This window comes from Aspergillus ochraceoroseus, assembly GCF_002846915.1.
Source record: "Aspergillus ochraceoroseus IBT 24754 chromosome Unknown P175scaffold_14, whole genome shotgun sequence".
NCBI lineage: Eukaryota > Fungi > Ascomycota > Eurotiomycetes > Eurotiales > Aspergillaceae > Aspergillus > Aspergillus ochraceoroseus.
The window spans coordinates 76,563-102,619 of NW_024468489.1; the positions used below are offsets into that span (position 1 = coordinate 76,563).

Sequence of the window (26,057 nt, forward strand, 5' to 3'; positions counted from 1 at the left end):
CTCCCAGCCAATGTATCGGAGCTGCTGTCGAATCCATTTGCGATATCCGTTTTTGCCTGTCGACCGATAACCCAAAGTGATTGAGGCTCCCAGCGGCATCACACGGAGCGGGAATTCCTTGAGACTGCGAGCCTCGAGCGAAGGTGTGTTATCCGCGTGAATTGACGGATTCTTTAAAGACAACCCCGAGGCTAGTAGAGCCACGCTCACCAGCAGGGCGAGACACACATGTAGTGTCGAGACTACCTGTACGGAAGGTCCCATGGCTTGAGTCGCCGTGAAATGCCCCGTAGGCTGGGAGGTCACCAAGAACAGAGAATTTAGTTCTGGTTACACAGCAATAACTAGGTCACTGATAACTGAGGATCGTCATTCATTGTCTGTGAGGATTGTGCCCGAACACAGTCGGTGGGTGGCCTTGGGTCGCGCTGGCTGTCCTCTGTAGCCACGGGGAATGAACCCATTTTAGCTCAAACCAACACCATAGATTCAATCGAAACTAGCGCTCAGCCGTCGGGATATTGATTATTCATTTTGGAGGTTCTATCGCGAGGGATTACCCATGGTGGTCTGTTTATCCATGTTGATTGGCTTGCCCCGAGCCAACTCCTGGACCCTGAAGACCCTGAGTGAGTCCGTTTTAATATCGATCAAGTTCGGTTCGGTTACCCTCAGTTTGTGTAAATAGGCGTGGAGTACTCCATATTCTCCCAGGCATTCGTACTACCGGACCAGCCCGAGCGAGGGATTGTTGCCAGTATCTCGTGAACCCTTCGCTGAAGACGCACCAATATCAGCACAATACAAGCAAATCCTAGTGGATTGAACAAATCAAACTGCCTGTGATTAGTGGAAATAAACGGAGCCTGGGTAGAAAAACAATCCCGCTAGCATTCAAACAGCCCACGGTTTTGGATTTTTTTTGGTCCTCGACTAATCGTCAACGGGTTAAGTGGGAGAACTAGAGTCAAGTTCCAGACCTTTTGTTTCCGCCGGTTCCACCATGAAATTCCTGAAATTCCTGATTGGAAGCACTGGGGGATTACTTCGCTTACTGGATCACCGCGCAATAAATGCCTAATTTGGTCGTTCGGGGCGGCACCTCCTGACAAAGATGGACTGAGGGCTTCTAGCCTTCTACTACGGCCGAATAGAGTACGCCTACCGAATCAAGGGAAGCTTTGGTTCCTGGATGGGCCCGGACTCTAGACCTGTGAGCGTGGGATGATCCATGTAGTGTCCGGATAATGAACCTTTTTTTTTTGGATTTTACTTGTACTTGGTTTTAATCTGTGAACTGCCGCTTCCAATCAAGGGAAATCCTGTTGTCCAGGAACGAGACAAGCTACCAAGGACTGCATTTATGGAGCCAGACTCGGTCTTATATTCTAGAAGGACAGAAGCTTGTCTCGGTGTAATAATTTCGGAGTTATTGCCTCTGCATGTCCTAAGTCACGACGGGTACGGGCGGATTGAAAGAACGGTATAGGTACCGAGTACGGAGTCCCCGTGTGCAAGGATTAGTGTCGACCCATATTATGCGCTGTACTCCTGTAGTGACAGATGGGACTGGCATCCTGGATCGTGGCCGGTGAAGTGAAGAATTAACACCGCGCAGGATAAGACGCCTTGAGAGCTTCAGCGGGAACTTTCTCGGGGTAGTGGTTAGAGAGAGAAATGCACGGCACAGTTAAGCTAGTACTCAATAATCCTCGGTCTTAACTCGTTTCTAGTTTGGAATGGAGGGGTTCTGGACTGCAGGGCCATTGCTTAGGTGCTATCCTGCGTGACAAAACGTGTAGTGCCCTCTACTGACGGTTGAATTTAAATCAACTTTCTTATATGGATATTGGCTGTATGAAGAACAGCGAAAACCTGTCGAATATCAAAAATCCCTGTCGGCAGTACCACATACAGGGGGGATTCCTGTTCTTCATCCGGTCGAAACTTGTCGCTGTGCGCCTTTTTGCCTTTGAATTGAAATTTCTGAAACACACGCCTATTAATCGACCGCGTAAGCCTATCCAACAGGACTGGCATGCCGGTGATTTCTTTGAGATCTCCCAAGGGTTCGAAGCCGAGGCTAAGGTACGAGATCTCTTCTTGCTTCAGGAAAACCAACGTGGAATATATGAGTAAATCGCTGACGCCTTTTGGTGCTTCCGGTGCTGTCACGCATGGATCCAGATGATAGCCCTGATGGGCGCCAATCCAGCGAAGCGCCACGAATCCATTGGCCTTTCCCTCGGCCGAGCATGTGTAGATGTACACCATTAAGTGTGGAAAGTCGAATAAATCATAGACGGTGACAAATGCTTGGGTGATTCCGCTACGTCGGCGTCGCCACTCATTATAGATGTTGCTCAGCTCTTTCTCCAAACAGAGATCCTGCTCACATGACGGAATGTAGATTCGGAGGGAAAGATTCCTCTTGGCTGGATGGAGCAATTGCTTATTTTGCACAATGATTCGCTTTCCGCACTGTTCCATCAAAACGTCGTTTGTCATTGGATTCAAAACTCGTTCCACCCCGAATTCTATGGTTGTCCACCGACGCTGCCGGGCATACTTGACGAACGTGGAGCTGATGCCTATGAAAGCAAGTTTCCAGCCGTGTTTTTTCCGGTACCCTTCAAACTCGTCCAGCACATTCGAGAAAAGGTCCGATTCACACAAGGGGTCTCCTGTGACGATGGCTACATCGTCCTGCAATTTATAGCACAAGGCGCCGGTCCGCGACTTGGTCACGAAAAATCTGTAGCTTGGATCGAGGATTACCATATGCGAAGCCCTCCCGTAGTGCGTTGCAAGCGTTTCGACAATTGGCAGGATATTGGTCTCATTGGTGGCCGGATCTTCCGCAGGGGATGACGACTTGAATTTCACTGAAGCGGTGAGCATGCGCAGTCTGTGTCTGGAGGATTTCACGGGGCGATAGTCGCGTCTTTGAGGCAAGTTTGGACACGAGAAGTTTTGATTTCCCAACCCCAGGGGGAAAGCGGCAGTAACGTCAGTATGTTCTCCTGAATCAGATCGCCCCGAGGAGATGGAATGTGGCGGATGATGCACCGCCAGCAGGCAACACAGGCCCTGCTCGCGTGGAGCGAAGTAGTTGTCTAGTTCACGAGTGAGCAATTTGCCCACCGTCTCGCTCAGGAGTTTCTTAGGAACATGGGGTTGCTTTTTGCCCGGTTTCGAAGCATTGGGGGGGTCCTTGAAATCTTCTGCGCCCTCATTCTTCCGTGACTGCATTGGGCCGACGTCGCTAATGTATGGGAATCACTGCTTGCTTAAAGACCTCTGGCCGGGGGGAAGCGGAGGGATAAAAAAGGCCGTCTATAGCAACACAGGCGGTAATCCTATCTGATGACGTCCCGTCAGTGGCTGGGACGACGGATCAAGTATTCCTTTGGTGGTCGACTGGTAAGTTTTGAAGCTACCGGAGGCCACTGTGGTATCTAATTGGCAATATCTCGGAGGTGGCTTACGATATGGCCAGTGAAAATCGGTGGCACCCACTAGGCCATGGAGAGATGAGACAACATGTACTCGAAGAATACCGGAAGTAGAAAATTAGAGATCGAGAGCAATCTTACTGCGCGCAGCATCCCTGGCGATTGAATGATTCAGGCAAGCATATTCTATGGCCGTGATTGGATCTGGGGGTTCCATCATGCCGCTTCTATTAAATTAGTCTTTCCGCTCCATGCCGACGGGTGACGTTTTGTTCAGAGGAGCGACCCGAACCTTCCGAAGAGTGATTTTCTCTCACTTTTTTGAAGCTCGTGTGCTGTGTATATCATGCGAATGGTCCCCTAAGCTTTTGGGAGTAAGATTTTAAGCATGCGCGATAGGTAATCGAAGAGGGGCAGGTCTTGAGAATGTTGCCTATTTTACACCCTCTTGGACTGCTTGCTTTTCTTTCTTGTCCTCCTCTCTTCTCTTTGGAAATCAACTTGACTTCTTTTGTCCAGGTTTATATTGCTGCCTTGCTATTTATTGACCTCTCGCCTCCCGACGGGTCTGTGGCCCCGTCGTCCGCGTCGTCTGATGCTCCCCCCTGGTCTATGTTTGAATGTGTTGGCTCTAGTGTTTGAGCTTTTATCTCTTCAAGCCGTCCCTGGACTCGTAATTCAACATGAGCTACGGCGTCTTCAGGGGATGTTTTGTTTTTCAGCAAGAACCCTTGTATGTCTGCGGGAGAAGAGGTATTCTCAGGAATCTTGTCGGGAAAGACTGAACCTCTCTCCGGGCTTTTCTAGGAAGGTATAATAATGCGTATCTTGACCGTGGTAGGGGCTGCGAAAGAAGTTCTCAAACATTTTTATTGATACAGAGCGGTTGGCAATCAACACACCCCGGCCGTATGAGGGCTGAATCCAATCGATCCAAATGGTTCGTAGTCATGATGAGCACCCGACCCGGCCCTCCTGTGCCGCCACACCATCTATGATGTTCAGCAGTGCAGACAAAGATAATTTGTTTTTCGCTTGGCTTCGTACGAGTCAACATCCTCCAGCAGCACCAAGCATTTCCGGGGCAAATTCTGGAACAACTGGGCAAGCCCATTTTCGGAGAGCTGTCGGGAATTACGGTCGGATAGCCAGCAGCAGCAAACGCCAGACTTGATTTGCCCGTGCCTGGTGGGCCGGAAAAGATATAGCCTCGACGAGACGGAATACCTCGATCACTATACCACCTCCGGGTACTTGGGTGCAGATATTGTTTATGTCTTGGAGAAAAGCGGTCTTTTGTTCTGCCTCGTGTTTCAGGATAAATAGACTCCAGCCCAGGCTGCGCTTCGATCGTGCGGCTATCCCCCTCATCGTCACACAACTCAATGTTCTTCCCGTCGGAGTTGTGGTCGCTAATCTAGTCCGCCTGTCCGCTAGGCATGGACGTACTTGCTATGAGACGAAGGAGCTAGTTGTAGGCTTCATCGTGCGAATAAACGTCAACGCTCGAGTAGAAAAAAGGTCCAGAGAAAGGCTGCCATAGTGACCTACTAAGGTTTGAAGGACAAGAAGTAAACGAGGTTTTGAATATTCCATTATTTTCCGATGAAATGGCATAAACTCATGAAAATGGTTGCTTGAGATACATGAAGGTTAGAGAGTGAAATGGCGACCTCAATACTGTGGCTCACGTGTTGCTAAGCGCTGGGTGGTGGTGGAAGTGAATGGAATCCAACTTTTTCTGACTACTAACAATTTGACAGGGTTAATTAGATTCACATAAGTATAGACTGTATTTCTTTCTATGCTTATAGGGGATATAATAGTATAGAATACTTATAAAGTATAGTAGGATATCCTAGCATGATAGCTGTATATAATATAATACCTAGGTACCTACAGGAATATCATACACTACTACTGTGTACTTGGATTAGTTAATTCTATAGGTAACTTTTGCATTTTTTATTAGACTAATACTCGTAATGAAGAACGATTATATATCTATTTTTATTTATTTTTATGTATTTTCTTTTGTGTTGTAGTGGATAAAATCATTTTGGTGTTGAGATGCAATGTATCGGGTCTCACTAGCCGGTGGCATCTCACTAATAGGTGTGGGATTCTAGATACGCTCCTGGCACATCGCTCCAGTGATCAAATGTCTCTTAAGCCCACCATCCACACACTTTCGAAGTTCATCGAGCATAAGAGCGGGAGGCGGGGGTGTTGGCTGCAAGAGGAGCAAATCCATGTTGTCTCGAACAATATCGTCCCATTTCAGAGTGATGCACTGCTGAGCATGGTCTCTCGGGATCGGATAGAGTGTCTGAATCCATGTCAAAATAGTGCAGAGTGGAAGCTATGTATTATTAGAATTACCTTCCTACCGCCTCTCTTTTGTCTGGTCCCAGATGCAGGATTATACTCGTGAACCTCAACAAATCCAGCCTGACAGTGCGTATCATTCAGCCCCAGAGGGCTTAGCTTCACGAGTATTACCACACGGATCTTGCCCTGAGAGCCTTCCAGCAGGAGATCCGCATCTGCTATTAGCTGGTTATACGTCTCGGAGAATCTGACTTTGAGAGCAACACTAGGCTATACTCCGCGATCTGGGACAATGAAGCAATCCGGCTCTTTTGCACTGCACTATTAGTACATACTGCTATGACAGTAAGACTGTAAGCGACATACCTCCCGGAGAAGCGGCCACTGGACCCTTTCAAGGTAATGTCGGGGCGAGGACTTAATGATCCGCGACTTATGTATCCTTGTACCCTCATCTCGAATAGCCAATCTTGGAACCAATCAAAGCCGCTCCCATGCGCCCATGTTGGCATTTCGACGGCAAAAGTTTGAGTGGAAGAATCGTAACAAAGCCTTTCATTATTCCTGTCAGGGCTTGCACTCAATGTTGTGGATCAAGATACTTAGCCCTCGTTTGCTCCAATAGCGAGTCGAGAGATTCGTAGAAGCTGGTCTCATTGAATTGAACTGACTGCTCGCAAGGGTGTATTGACCACCACCCTTGGTTGCAATGTCGTGTTTGATTCTTTCGAGAAGATGCATGATGATGTGCAGACAATGGAAAGGTATGAAAATATCAGTTTTCTAGCTAATACAGTATTATATGAACACAGGTAGTTCTTCAGTGATTCTGTGAGACCTAAAGTGGTGGGAGAAAAGAGAAGAGGAAGGGAAGAAAGGAGCGAGAAATGAAGATGCTGTCAGTCTTGCATTATGACGGTACCTACTTCCCAACCATCCCCTTTCTTGTTCAAATTGACTTGAGAGAAACCCTAGTTACTGGAGTAGTTATATATGGATTGCTTCATAACCCTTCAGGGGCAATTTCTAGGCCAGTCTGGTATTTGCTGGTAACCCTTATGCCAGTCAGCCGCTAAGCCTCCTTTCTTTGTTTCTTTTTCCAGCCCTCTACTCCGTATGTATAGTCTATACGAGATATGACCCACTCTTGCCAGAAGCTTTGCATCCTAACAGTTCACTATGCTATAGCCTCGGGAGTGTGAGTCACCTCCACAATCTGGCAGCCAACAGGGGCTCGGGAAATGGGCCTTTTGTGGAGTAGCGCATGTGAATATCTTCCAATAAATGGACCCTTTCAAACGAAAGGCAGTCGTGCTCCAGTAAGACGGGGGATAGGGTGAGGCTGAAAGTGCTCCTATCATACCGAAGTTATGTTGCTCTCGAATAAGTAGTTAGTTGTTATCTAATATAGATATTCAGACGCTTCCTGGGGTTGGCCCCCAGGGCTCTACCCTAAAGGATGGCTCAATTCAAAGGAAACGAGATGACTACCCGTATGAAGTGGAGATTGGCCCCTGAACCAGGGTCTTTTGTCTCGAGTGGACTATCCAATCGTACTCCGTCCTAACCATTGTCTACGGAGTACCCACAGGGGGCTCAAAATTCCTTCCAGCGCGTCGCTATATAGAACCTGGTAGGGCCCCGGGATCAAAGCTGTTTGCTTTTTGATTCTATTATCCCCTATCTACTGACCTTCATACAACGAAGAATTGATCCACCATCACTTTCCCACGAAACCCCAGCCATCAACATGCGCCTTCTTTCTGTTGCTCTCCTCGGCCTCGCCTCCATTGCCGTTGCTGATATCACCTCCTGGAACCAACTGTTAGGTGACATCCCGTCATGCTACAAGACCTGCCTTGATGACTACTACAAGGACTCCGGTCTGGAGACCAAATGTGGTAGCCCGGACAGCGCCACAGCCAGCTGTATCTGCAGCGTCAAAGCCCCTATCAATGATATTGCCGATGAGGCCAGCACACTCCGGTCCTGCGTCACCAGCGGTTGCTCGGATCTCAGCTCCTCGGACGAGAGTAACATCCAAGCCTTTGCCCAGCGTTACAATGAGCTCGTAACTCAATGTACTAGTTCCAGTAGCTCTACGAGTACGTTCCCCCCCCCCAAGTTTACAGTATCTGCCATATCAAATGCTCATGTATCGTCTTTAATAATAGCTCATAACGGCGCTGCCTCCAACCTGCCTGGCTTCAACGCTATACTCGCGTCTGGCACTCTCATGTTAGTTGGTTATGCTCTGTGAGCTTGAACACTGTCGGTTCCCCAGAGCACTCTCATGATGAGATCTCGATGTTATATGTATGATGCCCAGTGAGGGGTTTATTCTCTCCTTGCATCAAGTCTATCTACAACGGCCGTTGCATAGTGATACCAATACAACTGGATTTTTTGAGTTTTACGCACATCAATAGCGTGCTTAGACTTTTCAATTCTTCTATGATACCCGACGGTAGGCATAAGTTGAGTAAATACGTATGTACGCTCCCTGCTATAGATGGGTGTATCCCATTTATTCCGGCTTAGCCTCTAAGGAACAGTTCCCATGAATTATGCAAACCCCCAGATTCAAGGACTTGATCCATCATTTACTGCGCCCACTTCGTATTGGCACCTTCGCCGGTGGGAAATCCATGATAGGGGTGAGGCCTTGCATGATATGAAACGGCTGAGTTCCGATCTACATAGCCCGTACATATATATATATATATATACCCTAGTGAAAGATCTTCTGTTTCTACCTGTTTTGATGGCTGCTGGCACCTATCTAAAGCATGCGTGCTACCCAGAATTGAAGGTTGAAATCAAGGAAGCCCATTTGGCGTAAGTACTGGGCACGATTTACAGTTCCACGCGGAGGGGACATGCAGCAACATCGGTGATCCCATGAAGTCGACTTGTCCGCGACCAGCCATCCTAAAGGTGCAGAAGGGCGTGGGTCATATTTTGCTATAAGAATACTGACAATTCTTTACTTCCGAGAAAGGGGGTTTAGGGTGCGACACCTGGCCTATGTATGAAGAAAATTACCTGTCATGCAATGATTAAAATTGTTACCTCCACCGGCTGCGGTGAAGGAGATAAGAAGAAAGCGAGTAAGAGAACAGTAAGGTAAATAACAGGCAGTCTATCTATGTATAAGGTCTATAAGCTAAAGCAACAAATCAAGAGATGATATAGTATGAGAATATGTGGGAGGAAATCAAGGAAAGTAAAGGAAGGTGACACAATTTGAGAGAAAGCACGGCGAAACAACAGAGACTTAGGGAACGAGAGGAAATAAGAGAGAATAATGAGGTAGGGTCAGGGCATTCCCAATCATGCGGTGACGAGAAATGATATCTGTTGCTTGGAGGAAGTAGTCGAGAAGCAAGACAGAGAGAGAGAGAGAGTGTGTGTGTGTGTGTGAACTGGACTTATTCAGCTTTCTTGGAAGCCTTCGTTCTCAGTTTCATCAGGATAAAGACCAGCGCATATCCACTGATGGCGAAAATCACAACAATACCGCCGTTTCTCCACCCGTAATAGTAGTGGTTAATGTCGAGCGTTGATAAGAATTCGCTTCCGCTTTTGAACTCGCACACGCGGCAGTTGGAAGTAGCATCGGGGTTGATCAGATTAACGCGCCATCCCCTGCCATTCATATACTGGGAAAGATAGTCTTGACAGGTCCCGTTGAGGGGATCGAACACTGCATATTCGTCTTCATTGCAGGTCACGTCGGCACCCCAGATGCCAAAGGTTAACATGCCCGAGACCACATAATTGAATGGGTTGAGGTAGTAAAGCCAGTATTTCCAGAAAACATTGAGCTGGGTGTAGGGCACGAAGACACCACAAAACAAGAGCAGTATACTGACAACGAGTGGGTTGACCAGTGCTGCAAACACAGGGTTGGGCGCATACGCAGCGATAAACTGTCCAATGCCTGGAGAAAAATGCACAGTTAGTAATAAGGACGTTGGCCAAGAGAAGACGAGGATTAATAGCTTACCAGTATAAACAAACTCAAACCACATCATAAGCCAGAAGATTGAACCAGATCGGTTGGAATCATGAGGGAAGAGACGGACACAGTAGTACCAGCAAAGGAAGTAGAGTACAGCGCAGACAATGAGGTAGGGGAACTCGGAAACGATCAAGCCAGTGGTGAATGCAACCCACGAGTACATCTTAGACTTCTTCTCCCTAGCATCGTAAATATCACGGCGCTGGATGAAAAGAGGCTGGAGCTGGTTGATACAACCAGGGGCGACGAAGACAAAGTGGAAAACCGTGAACATTTTGAGGTGTAATGCAGTCACACTGGGACCAACTCTCCAGAATGAAAAGCCATTGAGCAAGGCACTGATAACGTGTAAGGATGCTTTGTTGTTGATATAGTTTGTGTTTCGGAACAACGAAACATTCATACGCTGAGTAACAATCTTCACCTGCTCCCACATCGGCATGGAGAACTCATAGCCGTCGTCATGGGTTCCTGGAGGCTTAGCAGCAGCCTCCGAGATCATCCCATCCAGTTCTGCCATCATGTGTTCATGTTCAGGCGAGTCGAGCCAAATCTGGTGCCAGTCCTTGTCCTTGACAGTTGCCACATTGCCGGTGACCACATCAATCATGAAATCAGCCGGGTTCGCATCGTTAGGGCATTGAGCCCCATAGCCCCCGAAATATTGTTTAATAGTCGCGGCATTGTCTCCAATATCACCAAAATAAACTGTTTTGCCTCCGCGAGCCAGGAGCAATAGCGTGTCAAATTGGGCGAATAGTTGGGCGGAGGGTTGATGGATAGTAACCAGGACCGCTTGACCCAGATCAGCGAGCTTGCGTAGGAATCGGACGGTATTATAGGCAGACTGGCCATCCAAACCAGAGGTTGGCTCGTCAAGGAAAATAAGAATGCTGGGTTTAGAGACTAGCTCTACTCCAATAGTAACACGTTTTCTTTGCTCAACACTGAGACCATTGCCAACAGAACCAATCAGGGTATCTGCCAGATCATGCAGCTCTAGAAGTTCAATAATAGTCTCGACATACTTGAGTTTCTCTTCCTTGGGTACATCTCGGGACTGGCGCAGAAGGGCAGAGAATTCCAATGCTTCCCGGACAGTGGCATAAGGCTCGTGCACATCCAATTGTTCACAGTATCCTGCCATTCTTTGGAAAGATACTGGTAGGGGACGGCCGTCGACGAGGATTGATCCTTTAATAGTGCCATCTGTCTTACGCTGGGCGAGAACATCAAGCAGGGTTGTTTTTCCAGCACCGGAGGAGCCCATGAGCGCGCCCAGCATACCTGGTCGCACCCATCCGTGAATGTTATCCAACAGGACACGATCCCCACTGGGGGTTTTGACTGTATATGTCAGGTTTTTCCAGGTGAAAATGGAGGTGTTTCGGGTCAAATCAGGTTCGACGGCTCCATTGCCGGTTTCAGCCACACGGGTTTTTTCCTTCCGGGACTCTTCATCGGCCTGTGGCCGACGCTTCTTGAATTTCTCACGGGGAATCAGCAGAGAGGCGGCCCCGGATCCATCTTTCCAGAAGGAAGTGCAAATGATCGTGAGCCCGACGAAGAATGCCCACCAGCCCCAAATAATACCATAATTCCGCCACAATTGCGTGTGCTTGTAGTGGAGCGACGAGAGATATTGATCACCAGTCACATAGTCTGCGCCAGGAAGAGCACCACCCACACCGGTACAGGCTTTATGCCCCGATGGCACATCCTCATAACCAGGACCACTCGGCACTAGGTTATCACCTTCACATGGAATGATTTCGTCGTGGAATTCATTGGCAAGGGCGGCCTGGAAGGCATAGGCAAATGGATTGGTGTAATACAATTCGAGGAACCAGTTCTTAACCTTGGGCTTGGGGATCATATAACCCGCATACATGACAATAGCCTTGACAGCTGTACCGGAGATTTTGGACGCGGCTTCGAAGGTGCTGAATCCGGCTCCGATGCAGCGAAAGAGCGCGGTGAGACACTAGGAGAGTAGGGATTAGCAAGGGCTATCCCCCAGCGAATATTGAAGAAGGCGACGGAGGTCAAAGAGCCATTGGGGATCTGTGGTCTATAACCACAGGATTTCAACAGTGATAGGATAGGGCCAAACTCACCAGGGTGATGGTGAACAGAATGAGCCAAAATGTCCAAAAGGCAGCTGCGGTATGCCTCAGCCCACTCATCCAATATATCACCACCGAAAATAGACTGCATTGGAACAATAACACGGGGAAATCCGCTGCAATCTGAGCAATGCAGAATGCCGATGGGTGATACATGGCAAACGCCTTGTGCTTGAGTAGGACTGGACGACCTTTGAATGACTCGGTGACCTCGGACATAGCAACAATACAATTATAAAGAAGAGAAAAGAAAACCGCTCCGCCCCTAGTAAAGAGACCCAGGGAGTTTGGCGGGGAGTCGTAGAAGCAAGAACCTGCAATGAGTGCCATAATGACAGAAAGGATTTGTTTGGCCAGGAAAGTCGACTTATCCCCCCATAGGATTTGGTATTGGCGAATGGTACAGGCAGTGACTTGGCTGAAGAAACTGATTGTCAGAGGGCTACTATTGGGCAAATGATTGGACTTTTCCCAGCTAACGGATTCTTTGAAGTCGGCCGTGTTCTGTTGGGCAATGCTGCTGCTGGGATAGTCATAGGCGGTTGTCATATGTTGGTAGATCTGCGAGTTCTTGTATTCCGCTAGAATCGCATCGGCATTCCGGGGAAAGCGATTTTCATAGCCGGGCTTGATTTTGCGTTCGGTAGGGACAGTCACACCCGTCAAATAATCTCCTGAACTGGCTTTAATACAGGGGAAAATGGGTTGGCCGAAGAATCAGGAGCAAAAACTTACCGACGTTTGCGCCATCTGTATAGACAAATCCAAGATCTTCCATAAACCCTTTGGCACTGGCGGCAGGACCATAGAAGATCTGCTTTCCTTCATCCAGCACCAGGACTTTGTCAAACAGATTATAGATCCCGTTGCCTGCCTGATAAAGGGTCACGATCGTGGACAGGCCCAGGATGTCGGTCATCGCGCGAAGTGACTTGGCCCATTCCAGTGCAGTACTCGCATCCAAACCACGAGTACTGTTATCCCAGCAGTAGATCGAACCCCGTGTGGCCATGCACTCGATGATGGAGACACGCTTTCTTTCTCCACCGGACACACCACGGACAAATTCATTGCCTACTTTAGTATCGGCCGTATGTGAAATCTTCATTGCTTCCAGAAGGAATTTCGTGGTCTCCGCCGTATGTTCGGCGGCGGATTTGGCCCCGTCTGGAAGGTGGAAGGGAACCTTGAGCTTTGCTGCAAAATCCATAGTCTGGCCGACAGTTAGGCGGGGGTAAAAGAGCTCTTCCTCCGTGTTCATGATAATCTGACCACGATACTTGGCCGCCTCGTCCGGGGTCATGCTTCCGAATCGCATATCTCCCGTGATGGTATGGTATCCCTTGCGCATGTTGGCGAGTAGCTTCAGCAGCGTGGTGCAGCCAGATCCCGGGCGACCTAGGACCAGCAGCATTTCACCGGGCTTGACACATCCGTGACTGTCCTGGAGAATAGGTCTGAGAGGTGGTTTGCGGAGGTACTTCTGGGCCATCTGCGGCAGATTGAATTGCGATATGACATTTTCATTAACAGAGGCCTCCGCCGTGGGGACCTCGACGGTTAGGTTCTGCCAGGTCACACCCAACTTGCGTGGCTTGAAGCCAGCGGCTTCATCCCGTTCCTTGTTGCGAACGACCTCCTCTGCCATGCCCCATCCTGAACCGCGGCCGGGGGTTGGGGCGATGTCGGTGTTATACGGCGAAGTAATAGTCTCTGCACTCGCAGCTTCCGGAACGTAGGGGCCGGGATAGGGCTTCTTCTCGTCCGATATACCGTCGACATATTCGGTACTTTTCGTCGGTGAGTCGGACGTAGACGGTTCTTCATCAGAATACTCCATGATGCCTGGGGTCGAGCAGCGTAAGTATAGTTTCTGATCCCTCTTTATTCCACGACGTGTGAGATTCAATTTGAACCTGGGGCTAGAAGAATAGTGGACAAGTCTTGGATAATAAAGAGGGATCCTAAGGAAGACGTGGAAGTGTACGTTGGCTGCTCTTCCAGACCATACGTCTCTCGTCCCAGGGGTCTGCAATTCCAAGTGGTTCGGGCTGGGTGCCGTTGGAAATACATATTTATATGTCCTCAATCTTTCTACGTGCAACTGGCCCGGGACTTGGAAGTGCTCTAGAAGGGGAGAATCTCCGGGGGCCCAGCCGCAGTTCCGGCTGTGGAGTCTCAGCTCAAAGGTATTGTATACCTGTCAATTACGAACTGCAAAATATCGCGCACTGATCCACCTTCCTAGGTAAATAGGAGACAAAAGGGGGGGGGAGGCACATCTAGCTTAGTATGGATCACTCTTTTCACACAGAGTGGATGTTGTTGTACCCGTTCAATACCGAGTTAGGTGGGCATCTTGTCATAATCCTTCCGTGACTACTGCAGGCTTTGGAGCAATAATGTCTGTCTCTGGCAGCGACTAAGTCCCGAGAGGGGCAAGATTAAGCCATGGGCGACTAAAGATAATGAAAACAATCCAAATCAATCTAACTAAATGGTGATCATGATGATATTCGTTTAGATAAGAGCCAAAATGTAGAACTATACAATCCTGTACACTAAACCACCAAGTGGGGTGGAGACGAGAGTCAGAGAGCCAGACCGGCATCATCCGAACTAATGTCGAGCCCGATCCACCTGCATTGAGAATTGATTACAACAGGGCCGGTTATGATTGGTTCTAGTCACATATTCATAGACAACCCTTGATGAATATAAGATGATAAGGACCTATAGGCGGTTCGTGCGGACCACCAGGCACGTATGTAAACTGCCGGTTTGCCGGCACTCACCAATACCTGCCCGAGTTCTAGTATATTTCTCTATTAGGCAAGATGAACCAAAAATTACACTGCCGGAGAGTGGGAAGAATGAAAATCGTTGTGGTGATTGACTACTCCTGGGTTGGAGCGAGCTGGGGGGTTCGTGACTCCGGAAAAAGCCAGGTTGAGACATCCTGAACAATGAGAGATAACATAGACAGGGAGTGGCTTTGACCATTGTGTATGAGTAAACTGAGCCATTATTTGCAAGGATGCCGTGCTAACCCAAGCGTGTCATTCTGGTTCAATTTACGGGACTGAATCTCCGGATCGCTCGCTCCGTTCGGGACAAAGCTTCGTATCCATCGATTAGGGACCTCGGTAATCGATGAACAAGATCCTCCGGGCCAATGGATCACCTTGTGTCACAGCGTTTGCCACGCGCCTTAGCATAGTCTGGAATAGCTTCACTATCTGTATTTCCACAATTTCAGTAATTCCGGCGTGGATGAGTCTGCTCTTTTGCAATTTCAACCCCCCATCCTTTACACTGGGATCCTAGACTGGGTAGGCTGGGTTAATGACGCAGCTCAGCAGGGGATGATTTTTTATCTCTTCACATGCTACGACTCAGCTATCGGGAGAAAGGAGAATGGTTGTGGCAATTTTGCGTCACTTCTGGTCGTGCAGGCACGCTGCATAAGTTAGCCGAGTTGTTGATGCGAGGTGATGATCGTCAAGAGAGTCACAAAAGACTCCATATTTAGTTGCTGGCCAAAGAGATTGCTTTCCTTGTGGGCATTCTTTTCTGTCCCGCTCAAACCGAGCAGTTGTTTGCGAGCTTACCGCAGGCCTATCAATCCTGGGAGGAACAACCTGGGAGGAACAACCTGGGAGGAACAACCTGGAAGGAACAACCTGGAAGGTCCCAGTCCATAAATGCCAATTGCTTTGATAGGCTTTCCACGCGTTTCGCCATCAGGATGCTACCTGAGTGGCTGGATCGACTTGAAACATTCTCCTAGAGCGGCAGGTCCGGGAAGGGGCGTCGAGCTATTCGTCCAAAGGGGGCTTTGCCAGTGGGTTATCTGCAGTCCCGCATCGATTCCTTACTCCAATGGCCCAGGTAGGCTGCTGGTTTACATCAGAGGGGGGGATGGGAATGGCATTTATATGAAAGGATCGGGCCCAGTGGGCAATTGTGCGAAGTAGAACCTCAATCAGTAAACCCTGGGAGTCAAAAGGGCCAAGAAGGGAACCTACCGAACATGAAGGGAGGAATCACTTCAGATTTCCATTGGCAATGGGACCAATCCCATCATTGAAGCCGAAACCAGGACCAGCACGCCCCCAGCCCATGCACACCAGCGCGGACAACCCGAGCCCCCACACCCTAGGTAAACGTACGGAGCAGGGTTGAAAACCCAAGGTAGCCCCCAGCCGTGGATCCAATACGATGGAGTAGGCATCTACCATGTAACCGTCCTTGAGCAAATGAACATCAGGGAACGGCTTGTTGAACAGGGAGAATCCTGGCAGTCGATCATGATTAACGACTGCTTCCTCCACGCCCAGATGGTCTAGATTGAATTAAGCTCCGTTCAAGCCACAATTTTATAGAACCGGCAGCCCCACATTGGCCAGACCTCGAATTAGAAACAGGGTGATCTGGACTCGGTATAGAATCCATCAGGCTGACTGGGTGGCACTGCTGCGGCTGGGCGGTTTCTGGTGTAAACCAGATTACTGGCCCTGAGGATATCTTGGTTGATCAAGAGAGAAAATCACCCACTTGGGATATAAGTCCAAATACATCTTCATGAAAAGATAGTGGCAAGCAAAGCAGGAGTATATAAATAGCTCTGAGTCTAGAAACCATCTTCATTAACCCGCATTGAGTAAGAGTAGGAGGGGTTCAGCACGGACTTCACCAATAGATGGCCGAGTAGTGGCGCCCTGAAGGATGATTCTAAATAGTCCAGGAGGTAACCTTCAATCCTCCAGAACCTCTCTCACATTTCTGAATCTGACCTTTCGGAATTGTATCGGTTTTGTTTCGGCACTGACAGGATCTACAATGCCACAGCACGAAGATCTTTGATCCTCAGAATACTAAAAAAGACTCGCGGATAATCATTAAAGATATCACAAAGATCAAAACAGACCAGTCCTGTATGGTTTAGCTCAACATCCAGGGGAAAGTAGTGTATGTAATTCCATGCCTTGACTAGCTTCTCTTTGCTATCTACGGATCAGGGGGAGTCATTTCTACACCGTAGATGATGAAGAACATCTGCAATCGAGATATTATTGCAGGAGGCTTCTGATTGTTCCAACAACCATAGAGTTAGGGCAAACCGCCTTGACTATATCACGGAAGACGGCATCCATCCTCCATAAATTCCCTCTGCAGCAACAAGTATATCCTTGGAGACTTTGGTCCGTAAGAGAAAATCCCGGAACGAAAACATACTCTGCAGATAGCTTAAGACTAGTAGCTGTATTTCTATGACAACATGCCGGTAAGTTTACAGGATGTGATGACAACAGCAATAATCTAGACTGCATCTCAGAATTGTTCACCCTGAAAGTTTCAGATCTAGCAGATCAACATGGGAGAAGATGCCGGAAAGAGTAAAATCCAGACCCAACTATTCCAGCTATTATAGAGCAAATGGGAGTCATTTCCGAGAAAATGCCGGGCCCGCAATAACTGGATCCAAATGGAGACTCCAGACACAAATAGAATAATCGATAGCAAATGGGTAAGTGGCGAGGACACAGTTGATGCAAGTGTACTTCGTCAACGACTTGACGGAAAAATGTTCCTGTTGTGTACCCTTTGTTCCAGGAAAGGAAAAAGAATAAAAGAATAAAATACAAACCCTACTTGACGTAATGTGGCAGGGGAATGATATCCAGAAATCAAAACCGTGGTGGGTGCCCTATGATGTATACAACTCTTGCGTTGTTTCAATAGAGTCAATGATCTCCAGGGACGACCAACATCATTCTAGGTAGCTTTATTACCAGCCATTTATCCTCTTTACTCGTGACTTATATTCCTTATTCAAGCAAACATTCCTCCGTTCATAGTTTGTTGAAACTTACTATATATTATATTGTTCAGCACAATGACGAAACATAAATCAATCGGAACCCCAGAACATGGCAATTTAGACCATGAAGTCCGCAGGAGGGTCCGCACAGCGTGCGATCGGTGTAGGTTAAAGAAATCCAAGGTAAGTAGGCTAGATTGAAGGCTTCCAGGGTGCTGACCAGCGGCAGTGTGACGGAGCCAATCCATGCAGTCGGTGCAAGACACACAATACTATCTGCTTCTTTGGGAAGAAGACGAAACCTCATTACCAGATGTATCCCCAGGGGTGAGGATGAGCCTAGCATTGACATTTCCTCTCATCGTTTTACGTTCGAGCTTGAGGGCTGACCTGGATATCGGAAAATAGATATGTCAACCGACTCGAACAGCAAGAGCAGTACCTAGTCTGTGGACTTCGAATATTGTATCGACAAGCTTGCAATTGCGGAGCCTGGCCTGGCGAGCCCCTGAAGTGTGAATTAAATGGACATCCTCTTACACACGACATGCTGACGCGGCTTGGGGCATTGGATTATGACAAGAATGCAGTACTTGATAAGAGTGAAGACACCATGCTACAGGAATGCCGGAAGAATAAAGGTCATACGCAGCTTCCAGTCTTCTCGAATAGTAGCCCGAACAGCGTACAATCGCTGGCACTTTCATTGCATTTTTCAGATCCCTCTCAGCGACAAATACCGGCTAAGCTGTCCGCAATCAGTGATACGTTGCCAGCGCAGAGCCCGAGAGCACTCATAAATGCTGAAATATCTTCCAACCCCCATGAAATACTTACACCAGCATCGATGGAAGAAGTTATCTGTGCCTGCCCAGTACAAGACCCGCCAGATTGGATGGCTTTTGGCTCGATTCCTTCCGACAGAATGGATACGCCAGCCGCTGCCCAACAAACAGACCTCTATTTCGATTTCGAAACATGCCCAACTATGCTTAATTACCAATTACCCACCGATGGTATTGAGTTGCCGGATAATCCTGATAGTTTTGACTTACTGTGTGGCTGATTATGCTCGGGGTTGCTCAGTCCATTTTCCGATTGGGCCTTGGGTATAGAAACCGAGATATATACAGCGTGTCATAACGAGATGATTACTGTGTCATAATCCCTCTATTTTGTAAAGCTCTAATTAAGCATTGTATATTTCCACAGATAGATAAAATAGGGGTTGCCTTCTATCAGATGATAGACCACCACTATTACCAGGAGGACTGTTCAAGACAAAGTTGCTCTTGCTGTGCACGCAGGTACCAATCGTTCGACCTGGCTAGAGCAGCCAGCGACTACAGCGACTATGGCCTACGTGAAGGATATAAGGACACTCATTCCATATGGAGATTGTTCTCAGCTTGCGATCAATCAAGTGAAGAAAGTATCCCTAAGTTACGAGCTCGACCTATGAAAAACTATAACCCATAACCATAGCATATGTACTCGGTTATCTCAGTACTGCCTGGTAAGATATATATGGTGCATATGGGTTTGGTCAGAGTGATTCTTTGGTCCAGTTGGGAGAAGCTTGTTTAAATGACTTGGTCTTGCAAAATATTCAATATAATAAATCATATCCTTGAGATCCCTAAACACATGTAGTTTAACATAATGAGGCTAGACTTTCACCCGGAGCATGGTGATATAGATCTTGTTATAGTTGCATGCGGTTGTCTATACAACCATTGCTGTGAGTTAACAAATCCCACCATACTTGGCTTGCATGATATATCAGATATTAATAGTAAATATATGGTATCCTGGCCTTGCTCTCTGGGGAATAGTATGAATTATAGCAATACGATTTATTTGCTGTATGTAGAAGAAGAGTAAGATATAAGATATAAGGGGTATATTTGGTCCGATAACCTTTTATATACCGGGTAATAATTTCGAGCTTGTTATTGCAGTTTAGGATCTAAACGAACGTAATGTCTAGAGCTTATGAATTCTAAGATGTATCAATGCTTTGACTTATACCTACTCTGCATCTCCTATCCGGATTGAAACCTTTTTCCAGGATCGAGCTGATGAAGTTATCCAGGTGATGTCACAGATGCAACAACAGGGGAGATAAGACTATTGTATTGTAAGCTTTATATGCCCAAGTTACGTCAATAAACAGAAGAACACACCTGGATTCTCCTATAAGAGGATTGACTGTTGGAATTCCTTGCAGGGTGTGTTGTATAATCTACTAGAAACGAGAGCAAAGAGCCCAAAAGATGAGATCTTCGCATTGCAGCATGTCAAGGCCAGTGATAGCAATCATATCTAGATACTTCAGATGCAGGCTTGAGGTGATCCTGAAAGAAAAACACATATGGTCGTAAAATTTTGAATACAATGAACCTAACTAAAATATAGTAAATGCCAACGCCACAAAGAAAATAATTATAAACGTATTAAGCCCTTGCAGACAAAAATTACCCGACTAGACATGAGCGGCTTCTTCATCGTATCTAGCACCGTGCAGGTCCTTGAGGCCCACCAGGAGGGCCCGGGGGTCCATCGCGGGGGGGTCCGTCTGGTCCCCACGGTTCTGGTCCGTGATGTCCTGGTCCACGAGGACCGTCCCGCGGCGGGCTGGGGGCGAATCCGGGAGGTCCATGAGATGGGGGGCCATGAGGTCCTGGGGGTCCGGGGGGCCCCGAGGACCGCGAGGGAAGCCAGGGAATTGGGGCCCTGAACCACGGCGGAATCCTGGCGGACTCTGAGAGGGGGATTGAGGCGCCTCTGGAGCAGGCTGAGCATCAGCTGGCGTTTTCACTGGCTCTGTTGGCTCTTCCTCCGGAGCGGGTCCTGGTTTCTGGACAGGAAGAGGTGATGGTTTCTCCACAGGAGTCGACGGTGCTGTGGCTGGACCAGGAGCAACAGGAGTTGCAGGTGCAGCAGCAGCAGGTGCAGAACCTACCACAGGAGTGCTGACTGGACGCGGAACGGGAAGGCCTGGCAGGCCACGGGTGGATGGCAGGGTTGGCAAAGCAATGGGCTGACGGGGAAGCGCAGGCCGGACTGTCGGGAGGGGAACGGAAACGGGAGGAAGCATGATTGGGCCGCCAGAAGAGGCGGGGATATCCTCGCAGATGTCGTGGTCGCCTGGTTGACGCAGCCAACTGCCGGCCAGGCGGATCTGCTGGAGCACAGTCCAATGATAACGGGCGTGATCGTAGGCCTTGACCGCGTCGGCACGGGCGGCCTTCTCAGCCATCTCCGCTTCATGGAGTTGGTCGTGCAGCTTGTTCTTCTCCTCCGTGAGAGAGGCAGCTCTTTGCTCCAGCCGGGTGACCGTGTTCTCCAGCTGGGCCTTGTCGCTGCGGGCAGCGTCGCGCTCGCTGTTGGCAGTGGCCAGCTGACCGCGAACGGCCTGCAGCTCGGCCACGGCGCCAGCATACTGCGCTCTCAGGGCATCGGCATCGGCTAACGCGGCGTCAGCAGCAGCATGGGCGATCCTGAGGTCGGCAACATGCTGCTGGATGGTCCCCTCAAGCTTCCGGATGGTCTCCTTGAGCTCATCAACAAGGCGCTGCTGATCCTCTCTCTCCTTGCCCTTGGCATCCAGCATTTCGTCCAGCTGTTTCCTCAGCTCGGCGATTGTCTGGTCGTCGGCGCCCAGCTGCTTGAGGATCTCAGCATACCCTTGCTGCCACGCGTCGAGCTCCTGCTTCAACCCCTCGTTTTCACCCTGCAGGTGATGTTTCTCGTCCGTCAAGGAGCGATTGTTCTCTTCTAGAGTTCTGTTCTCATTCTCCGCCTCCTCCGCGCGGCGATTCGCCGTCGCCAGCTCTCGTTCCAGCCGGTTCCGCTCCCCGTCCAGCTCGCGATTGATGTCGCCGAGACTATGCACCTGGTCTGTGAGAATGCGAATCTGGTCGTTCAGGGCTGTCTTTTCCTGTTCCCACTCTTGTGCGACGCTGCCATGGTCTCCGTATTTCTATATTGCCATTGTCAGCGATTAGCGCATCCAATGATCTCATGGATATCGATATGCATCCCTTACCTCTTGAGCCATCAAGGCCATCCATCCAAGCCGCTCCACAAACGCATCCGTCCAGGCCACGAGATCCCGCAGGTCGACGGGGAAGGGGAGCATCTCGTTGGTACCAGGGAAGAGGACAGGGCGGACCGGTTTCTGGCAGTCGAAGGTGCGCGGGACAACAGACCCGGGGGCTACGACGGGCATGCTGGGAAAAGCGGGCATAACGGGCATTGCAGGGAGAGTCGGCGGCTTCGGCAGAGCAGGTGCAGACGGTGTAGTAGGGAGCCTAGGCAGCCCAGGAAGAGCAGCAGGCGCCTTCACACCATTTGGCTTTGTTGGCAACGAAGCGAGGGGCTTCCTGGTCGTGCCGTTCAGCCCATCGGGTCTGGTTTTCATCAGCAGGGGCCTTTATCATTGACGGTAAGGGAACTGACGCTGTGAGAGCCTCGGGGTCTCCCAAGGAAGCCATATGATCGATTATGGCAGACGGTGGTGCAGTTGTTGAATTGTATGGATCCCAAACTGGAACTATAGAGCCGCAGTCCCCCAGTCTCTCTCTAGATACATATACTATGAACGATGCATTCTCAGCTCGGCAATGGTTGCCTCTGTCCTGAACTACGACCCACTGCTGACGTGAACGAGGCGAGCTGAAGAGCTGAGTTGACCCGCCTGTGATGGAGATGTATGTATATCTTTCGGGTGTACTGAAGCTGTACTCCAGCATTGACAGTACATTACATACAATACATCAGGTCCTGCATTGTATTGGAGAAGCGGGCCGGCCCTCTCTCTATCCCCAATGGTTCCAGCGGCAGAGACAAGCTCGTCAAGAATTGCGGTTCCCGCAGAAAGGATTCGCCTTGGAGCGCCCCCGCGTGTCTGACCTCTAGACTACGGACTAGAGTATATTTTAGACTCGGCTCTAGACCGAGCTGGAGACTAGACACGTAAGGACCAAGGTGATAACTAGGCTGAGCTGAATCAACTATCACTTACACTATCAAACCTAGTCTTATAACTCATAGGTGGCCACAACTCAGCACAGCTACAAGACCGCCAAAATCTTAGGGGCCCGCAAGTAATACTCCTCCATCCTATCAATATACTGGCCCGGAGGCGCCACGCAGGCCTCGAGCCCCTTCCAGCTCGCGCTCGGGGACATCTTGGGGGCATGTGCCGTGCCAAAGGCAGGCCGATCGGTCACGAGTGCGATGAAGGCCTGTAGCGCGGGGAGGGGGTTGATAGTGGGTGTTTTCCAGGCATTTCGAACCGAGGAGAAGTCTTCACGGGGGGCAGTGCCGCTAGGGGCAGTAGGCGACGCAGCACCGCCGGTAGAGCTGGAAGTTATAGTTGATGTGCAGACCAACTCACCCACTATTTCCGACGCGCGACCGAAGAACTCCTCATCCAGAATAGGGAGCTTATCCTCAGCTTCTACCGGGGGAGGGGCGGCGAGCCGTACGCCCATTGTATGCTGGATAGTTTGCTCGGAGGCATTCAGCGCTGCAGGCCCGTCATCTATTATAGATACGTTAGTAGATCGTCACACGAAGTATATATATATCACATCACGTCTTGGATGGATGGCATCAGCGTGCTTACATCTCCCCCACATGGACGCAGGGACCTGTTTTGGAACGAAAGAAATGGTGAAATCTCTCTCTGGCCGTGGCAAGATCTCGAATTCGATCTTCGATTCAATTAAATCACTATCGCGCAACTGCATCGGTCGACTGTGGATTGCCTTTGAGTCCGTGTCGAGCGATTTCCCCGCATACACTGCTGTTGAGATCGGGGTACGACTTTGTATGCTCAAGCAGAGGTCGGCACTGCGGACCAGGGAACCGGGCTTGCTGTTAGTAGGATTGCTGTTCTGCGGGATGAGTCCACTGTCCACAGCCATGACGTGGTTGTTGTCTGACTCCTTGGAGCCCTTGGACAGCAGATCCCAGAATTCTTGTAGCGTGATCGGGTTGGCTTCAGGATGTGAATTGCCAAACGAGACATGGAAGGTGACCACATGGCACGAGAACGAGGCGGTTCCCGCCATGGGAGGTCCATGAAGGTCGAGATCAGCCGAGAGACTCAGACTAAATTTCTTGGACAGCCAGCCCCGGCCCAATGTGTAAGAGACGCCGGCCAGGATGCCTATAGAGGCCTCGTAGTGCAGCGGCTCGAACTCGAGGAGAAAGTCGGCATGGGCCTCAAAGTGGGCTTCGAGCTTGTCCATGGCGAAGAGAACTTGAATCGACGCACCTGCCATGATCGCTGCGGGCGTGATGGCATAATAAGCCCCTCCGCAGATGGATATATGGGCGTCGTATGCCCAGGAAATACCTAGACGTGCCGGGGCCGTTGGGTAATGCGCCGGCCGTGTGAATGCCGGATGGAACCCGCCCACGGAGAAGCATAGATCCCCGCTGTGGCCGGAAGCAGGAGACCAGACGCCCAATGCGAAGCCGCCTGTTGGATGACATTTGGAGCTGAGCAGGAAGGACTGAGGGCTGAGTTGGCCCTGGATGATCAAGGTGCCATGGGAGAGATCGAGCGTGGCAATTAAGCCGAAATCTAGGAAGGCAAAGGCTTTATCGACCGATGGAGCGGACTGGGGGATGACCGCTGTCGCATCAGCCAGGATCGAGAGCACCGGGTCCCCCTGGGAGAGCTGGAGAGACACGACGGCTGTAATATCGACTAGTTCAAAGGCGCGCAGTTTCAGTCCTGCCGCAAACCAGAGCGCGTCCGTCTGGGGTACGATGGTCTGGCCGTCCGTGAAGGTACCCAGCATCTGCATGGGGTCGCCCGTGTTATGCCCGCTGTCGTTGGAGATTGTGAGGAAGGGGAACGTTGTGACGGCGTCGACTTTCGGTAGATTCACGACAGAATTATATCCGAATCCGCCCGAGATCCCACGCAGCTCAGCCACTTCAAAGTGCATCAAGGGGCCCGTCAGCGCGCCGAAGATGAAGAAAGACTTGAACGGCTCGCTCTTTTCGGGTTTCTTCGGCGTGACCTCGCTGTAGGCCCCGACAGCGGCGAAGCTATACGACGACATGCCAATAACAACGCCGCCAGCAAAAGTGTCGGATGTGACGGTCTCACCGGAAGTCTTCTGGTGTAGGAACAGCCCAGCAATGTGCAAGGGGCTGCGGTCGTAGGCGATGGCGAGCCCGCCGAGTGAGAAGCTGGGCTTGATGCCGTCGAGGTGAGGCAGGTGGGCCTGGGACAGGTCGAAGTGCAGGGCGAAGCCGTTCATGGCCATCTCGATGGGGCCCAGTTTGACCGTGGCGTTGAGGTGGACGGTCAGGATGTGGTCGGTCATTTGCAGGCCGATGTTAGAAATGGAGAGTGTTTTGATCTTTTTACTGACTGGGGTCATTTCGGATGCAGGTGTATCTACCTGTGAAATTTCACCGTCATCGGTCTTCTCTGTTTTCTTCACATCAGCCTCTGCAGATGATACCTTTTCAACTTCGTCAGTCTTGGTCGTTCCACCCTCTTCAGCACCAGTATTCTCCTCATTCTTTGCAGTGTCAGCGATCTTCTTGCTGGCTGGCTTTCCAAACACGTAATCAATAACAACAGTTGGCTGTCCATCCTTGTTCATGGCAAGCATAAAGTGCAGCCCTTTCTTTAACACGACATCTGTATCCTTCGGACTGTTGCTCTGCCGAACCAGTATTTCAGTCGCCTTCTTCGTATACAAGATTGCATTGAGAATGCCTATCTGTGCCGCGGTGAAGTCCTCCGTAGTCCAGATGAACCCCATCTGATCAAACGGCTGAGGCAGGTGTCCCACGAGTGGAATATTTGGCAGTTGCGGGAATTCATTGATTGACAGACGCAGGAGCCGTTTCGGTGCAGAAGGTGAGGAGGAAGGCATCTGGGCAAGGTCCAGATGTAAAGAGACGAGGCGGACCTCAAAGCCAAATACGACGCCTACGTCCGCTGACTGGGTGATTGTCAATGTGATACTGTCATCTTGCAGTTCCTCAAGGGGCACAGTGACGTTGCTCACGAAATCGGGAAGGAAATTCTTCGCCTCCACGCCGAGTAACCGTTCCACGATGCTCTGGATCGTGGTGGTCTGCTTGGCTGCCTGGGATGGGCTGGATTCCAGCGAGGCGACGAACTCCCAGTCTCCGGCACTGTCATGCTGGAAGACAAATTGCAAGAGTAGCCCGCCAACCACCAGGAATCCAGACACTGAAAGGTGGCGGTTCGACGTTCCGCCGCAGGTATAGTTGACGATCAAGGCCGGGAG

General features: G+C 49.8%; 9 protein-coding genes across 9 annotated transcripts; 4 read left to right on the forward strand and 5 right to left on the reverse strand.

Moving 5' to 3' along the window:
* Positions 1–1,824: 1,824 nt before the first annotated feature.
* On the reverse strand, positions 1,825–2,901 carry ergS (the record flags this gene model as incomplete). The annotated part of the gene is made up of 1 exon (XM_040898705.1): positions 1,825–2,901. The coding sequence occupies one exon, from the start codon at positions 2,899–2,901 to the stop codon at positions 1,825–1,827; it is 1,077 nt and encodes a 358-aa protein (XP_040748315.1).
* A 776-nt stretch (positions 2,902–3,677) lies between these two features.
* Positions 3,678–4,826, reverse strand: P175DRAFT_0561321 (uncharacterized protein; the record flags this gene model as incomplete). Its single annotated transcript, XM_040901041.1, has 4 exons — positions 3,678–4,258; positions 4,321–4,447; positions 4,503–4,624; positions 4,683–4,826. The coding sequence occupies 4 exons, from the start codon at positions 4,824–4,826 to the stop codon at positions 3,977–3,979; spliced, it is 675 nt and encodes a 224-aa protein (XP_040748316.1). The 3' UTR covers positions 3,678–3,976.
* Positions 4,827–5,580: 754 nt separating this feature from the next.
* P175DRAFT_0447335 (uncharacterized protein) lies at positions 5,581–6,355 on the reverse strand (the record flags this gene model as incomplete). The annotated part of the gene is made up of 4 exons (XM_040894391.1): positions 5,581–5,784; positions 5,838–5,891; positions 5,949–6,056; positions 6,104–6,355. Coding segments are annotated over 4 exons (618 nt in total), but the record flags the coding sequence as incomplete, so codon positions are not given.
* A 745-nt stretch (positions 6,356–7,100) lies between these two features.
* P175DRAFT_0505428 (uncharacterized protein) lies at positions 7,101–8,192 on the forward strand. Its single transcript, XM_040898093.1, has 3 exons — positions 7,101–7,419; positions 7,494–7,891; positions 7,961–8,192. The coding sequence occupies exons 2-3, from the start codon at positions 7,537–7,539 to the stop codon at positions 8,044–8,046; spliced, it is 441 nt and encodes a 146-aa protein (XP_040748318.1). The 5' UTR covers positions 7,101–7,419; positions 7,494–7,536; the 3' UTR covers positions 8,047–8,192.
* Positions 8,193–8,835: 643 nt separating this feature from the next.
* On the reverse strand, positions 8,836–14,022 carry P175DRAFT_0561324 (uncharacterized protein). Its single transcript, XM_040901042.1, has 4 exons — positions 12,672–14,022; positions 11,928–12,610; positions 9,796–11,794; positions 8,836–9,729 (listed from the first exon to the last, which is right to left on the reverse strand). The coding sequence occupies exons 1-4, from the start codon at positions 13,774–13,776 to the stop codon at positions 9,218–9,220; spliced, it is 4,299 nt and encodes a 1,432-aa protein (XP_040748319.1). The 5' UTR covers positions 13,777–14,022; the 3' UTR covers positions 8,836–9,217.
* Positions 14,023–15,089: 1,067 nt separating this feature from the next.
* Positions 15,090–15,726, forward strand: P175DRAFT_0536492 (uncharacterized protein; the record flags this gene model as incomplete). The annotated part of the gene is made up of 3 exons (XM_040900311.1): positions 15,090–15,133; positions 15,196–15,385; positions 15,469–15,726. 3 exons carry the CDS (start codon positions 15,090–15,092, stop codon positions 15,724–15,726), a joined length of 492 nt encoding a protein of 163 aa, XP_040748320.1.
* Positions 15,727–17,835: 2,109 nt separating this feature from the next.
* P175DRAFT_0447332 (uncharacterized protein) lies at positions 17,836–18,826 on the forward strand (the record flags this gene model as incomplete). Its single annotated transcript, XM_040894390.1, has 3 exons — positions 17,836–17,901; positions 17,990–18,087; positions 18,169–18,826. The coding sequence occupies 3 exons, from the start codon at positions 17,836–17,838 to the stop codon at positions 18,824–18,826; spliced, it is 822 nt and encodes a 273-aa protein (XP_040748321.1).
* Positions 18,827–21,507: 2,681 nt separating this feature from the next.
* P175DRAFT_0124013 (uncharacterized protein) lies at positions 21,508–22,045 on the forward strand. Its single transcript, XM_040892382.1, has 2 exons — positions 21,508–21,705; positions 21,875–22,045. Exons 1-2 carry the CDS (start codon positions 21,639–21,641, stop codon positions 22,012–22,014), a joined length of 207 nt encoding a protein of 68 aa, XP_040748322.1. The 5' UTR covers positions 21,508–21,638; the 3' UTR covers positions 22,015–22,045.
* Positions 22,046–23,573: 1,528 nt separating this feature from the next.
* Positions 23,574–24,824, reverse strand: P175DRAFT_0401309 (uncharacterized protein; the record flags this gene model as incomplete). The annotated part of the gene is made up of 1 exon (XM_040892987.1): positions 23,574–24,824. A coding segment is annotated over one exon (1,251 nt), but the record flags the coding sequence as incomplete, so codon positions are not given.
* Between the last annotated feature and the right edge of the window lie 1,233 nt (positions 24,825–26,057).

Excerpts from the sequence above, each read along its gene's own strand:
- P175DRAFT_0505428 (XM_040898093.1), top strand. The coding sequence starts at position 7,537 with ATGCGCCTTCTTTCTGTTGCTCTCCTCGGCCTCGCCTCCATTGCCGTT. Across the intron at positions 7,892-7,960 it reads TAGTTCCAGTAGCTCTACGA|CTCATAACGGCGCTGCCTCC; the intron begins GTACGTTCCCCC and ends CTTTAATAATAG.
- P175DRAFT_0561324 (XM_040901042.1), bottom strand. The coding sequence starts at position 13,776 with ATGGAGTATTCTGATGAAGAACCGTCTACGTCCGACTCACCGACGAAA. Across the intron at positions 12,611-12,671 it reads TACAGATGGCGCAAACGTCG|GAGATTATTTGACGGGTGTG; the intron begins GTAAGTTTTTGC and ends AAGCCAGTTCAG. Across the intron at positions 11,795-11,927 it reads TTCTGTTCACCATCACCCTG|TGTCTCACCGCGCTCTTTCG; the intron begins GTGAGTTTGGCC and ends CTACTCTCCTAG.
- P175DRAFT_0124013 (XM_040892382.1), top strand. The coding sequence starts at position 21,639 with ATGTCGCCGAGACTATGCACCTGGTCTGTGAGAATGCGAATCTGGTCG. Across the intron at positions 21,706-21,874 it reads GTTCAGGGCTGTCTTTTCCT|ATCCCGCAGGTCGACGGGGA; the intron begins GTTCCCACTCTT and ends CCAGGCCACGAG.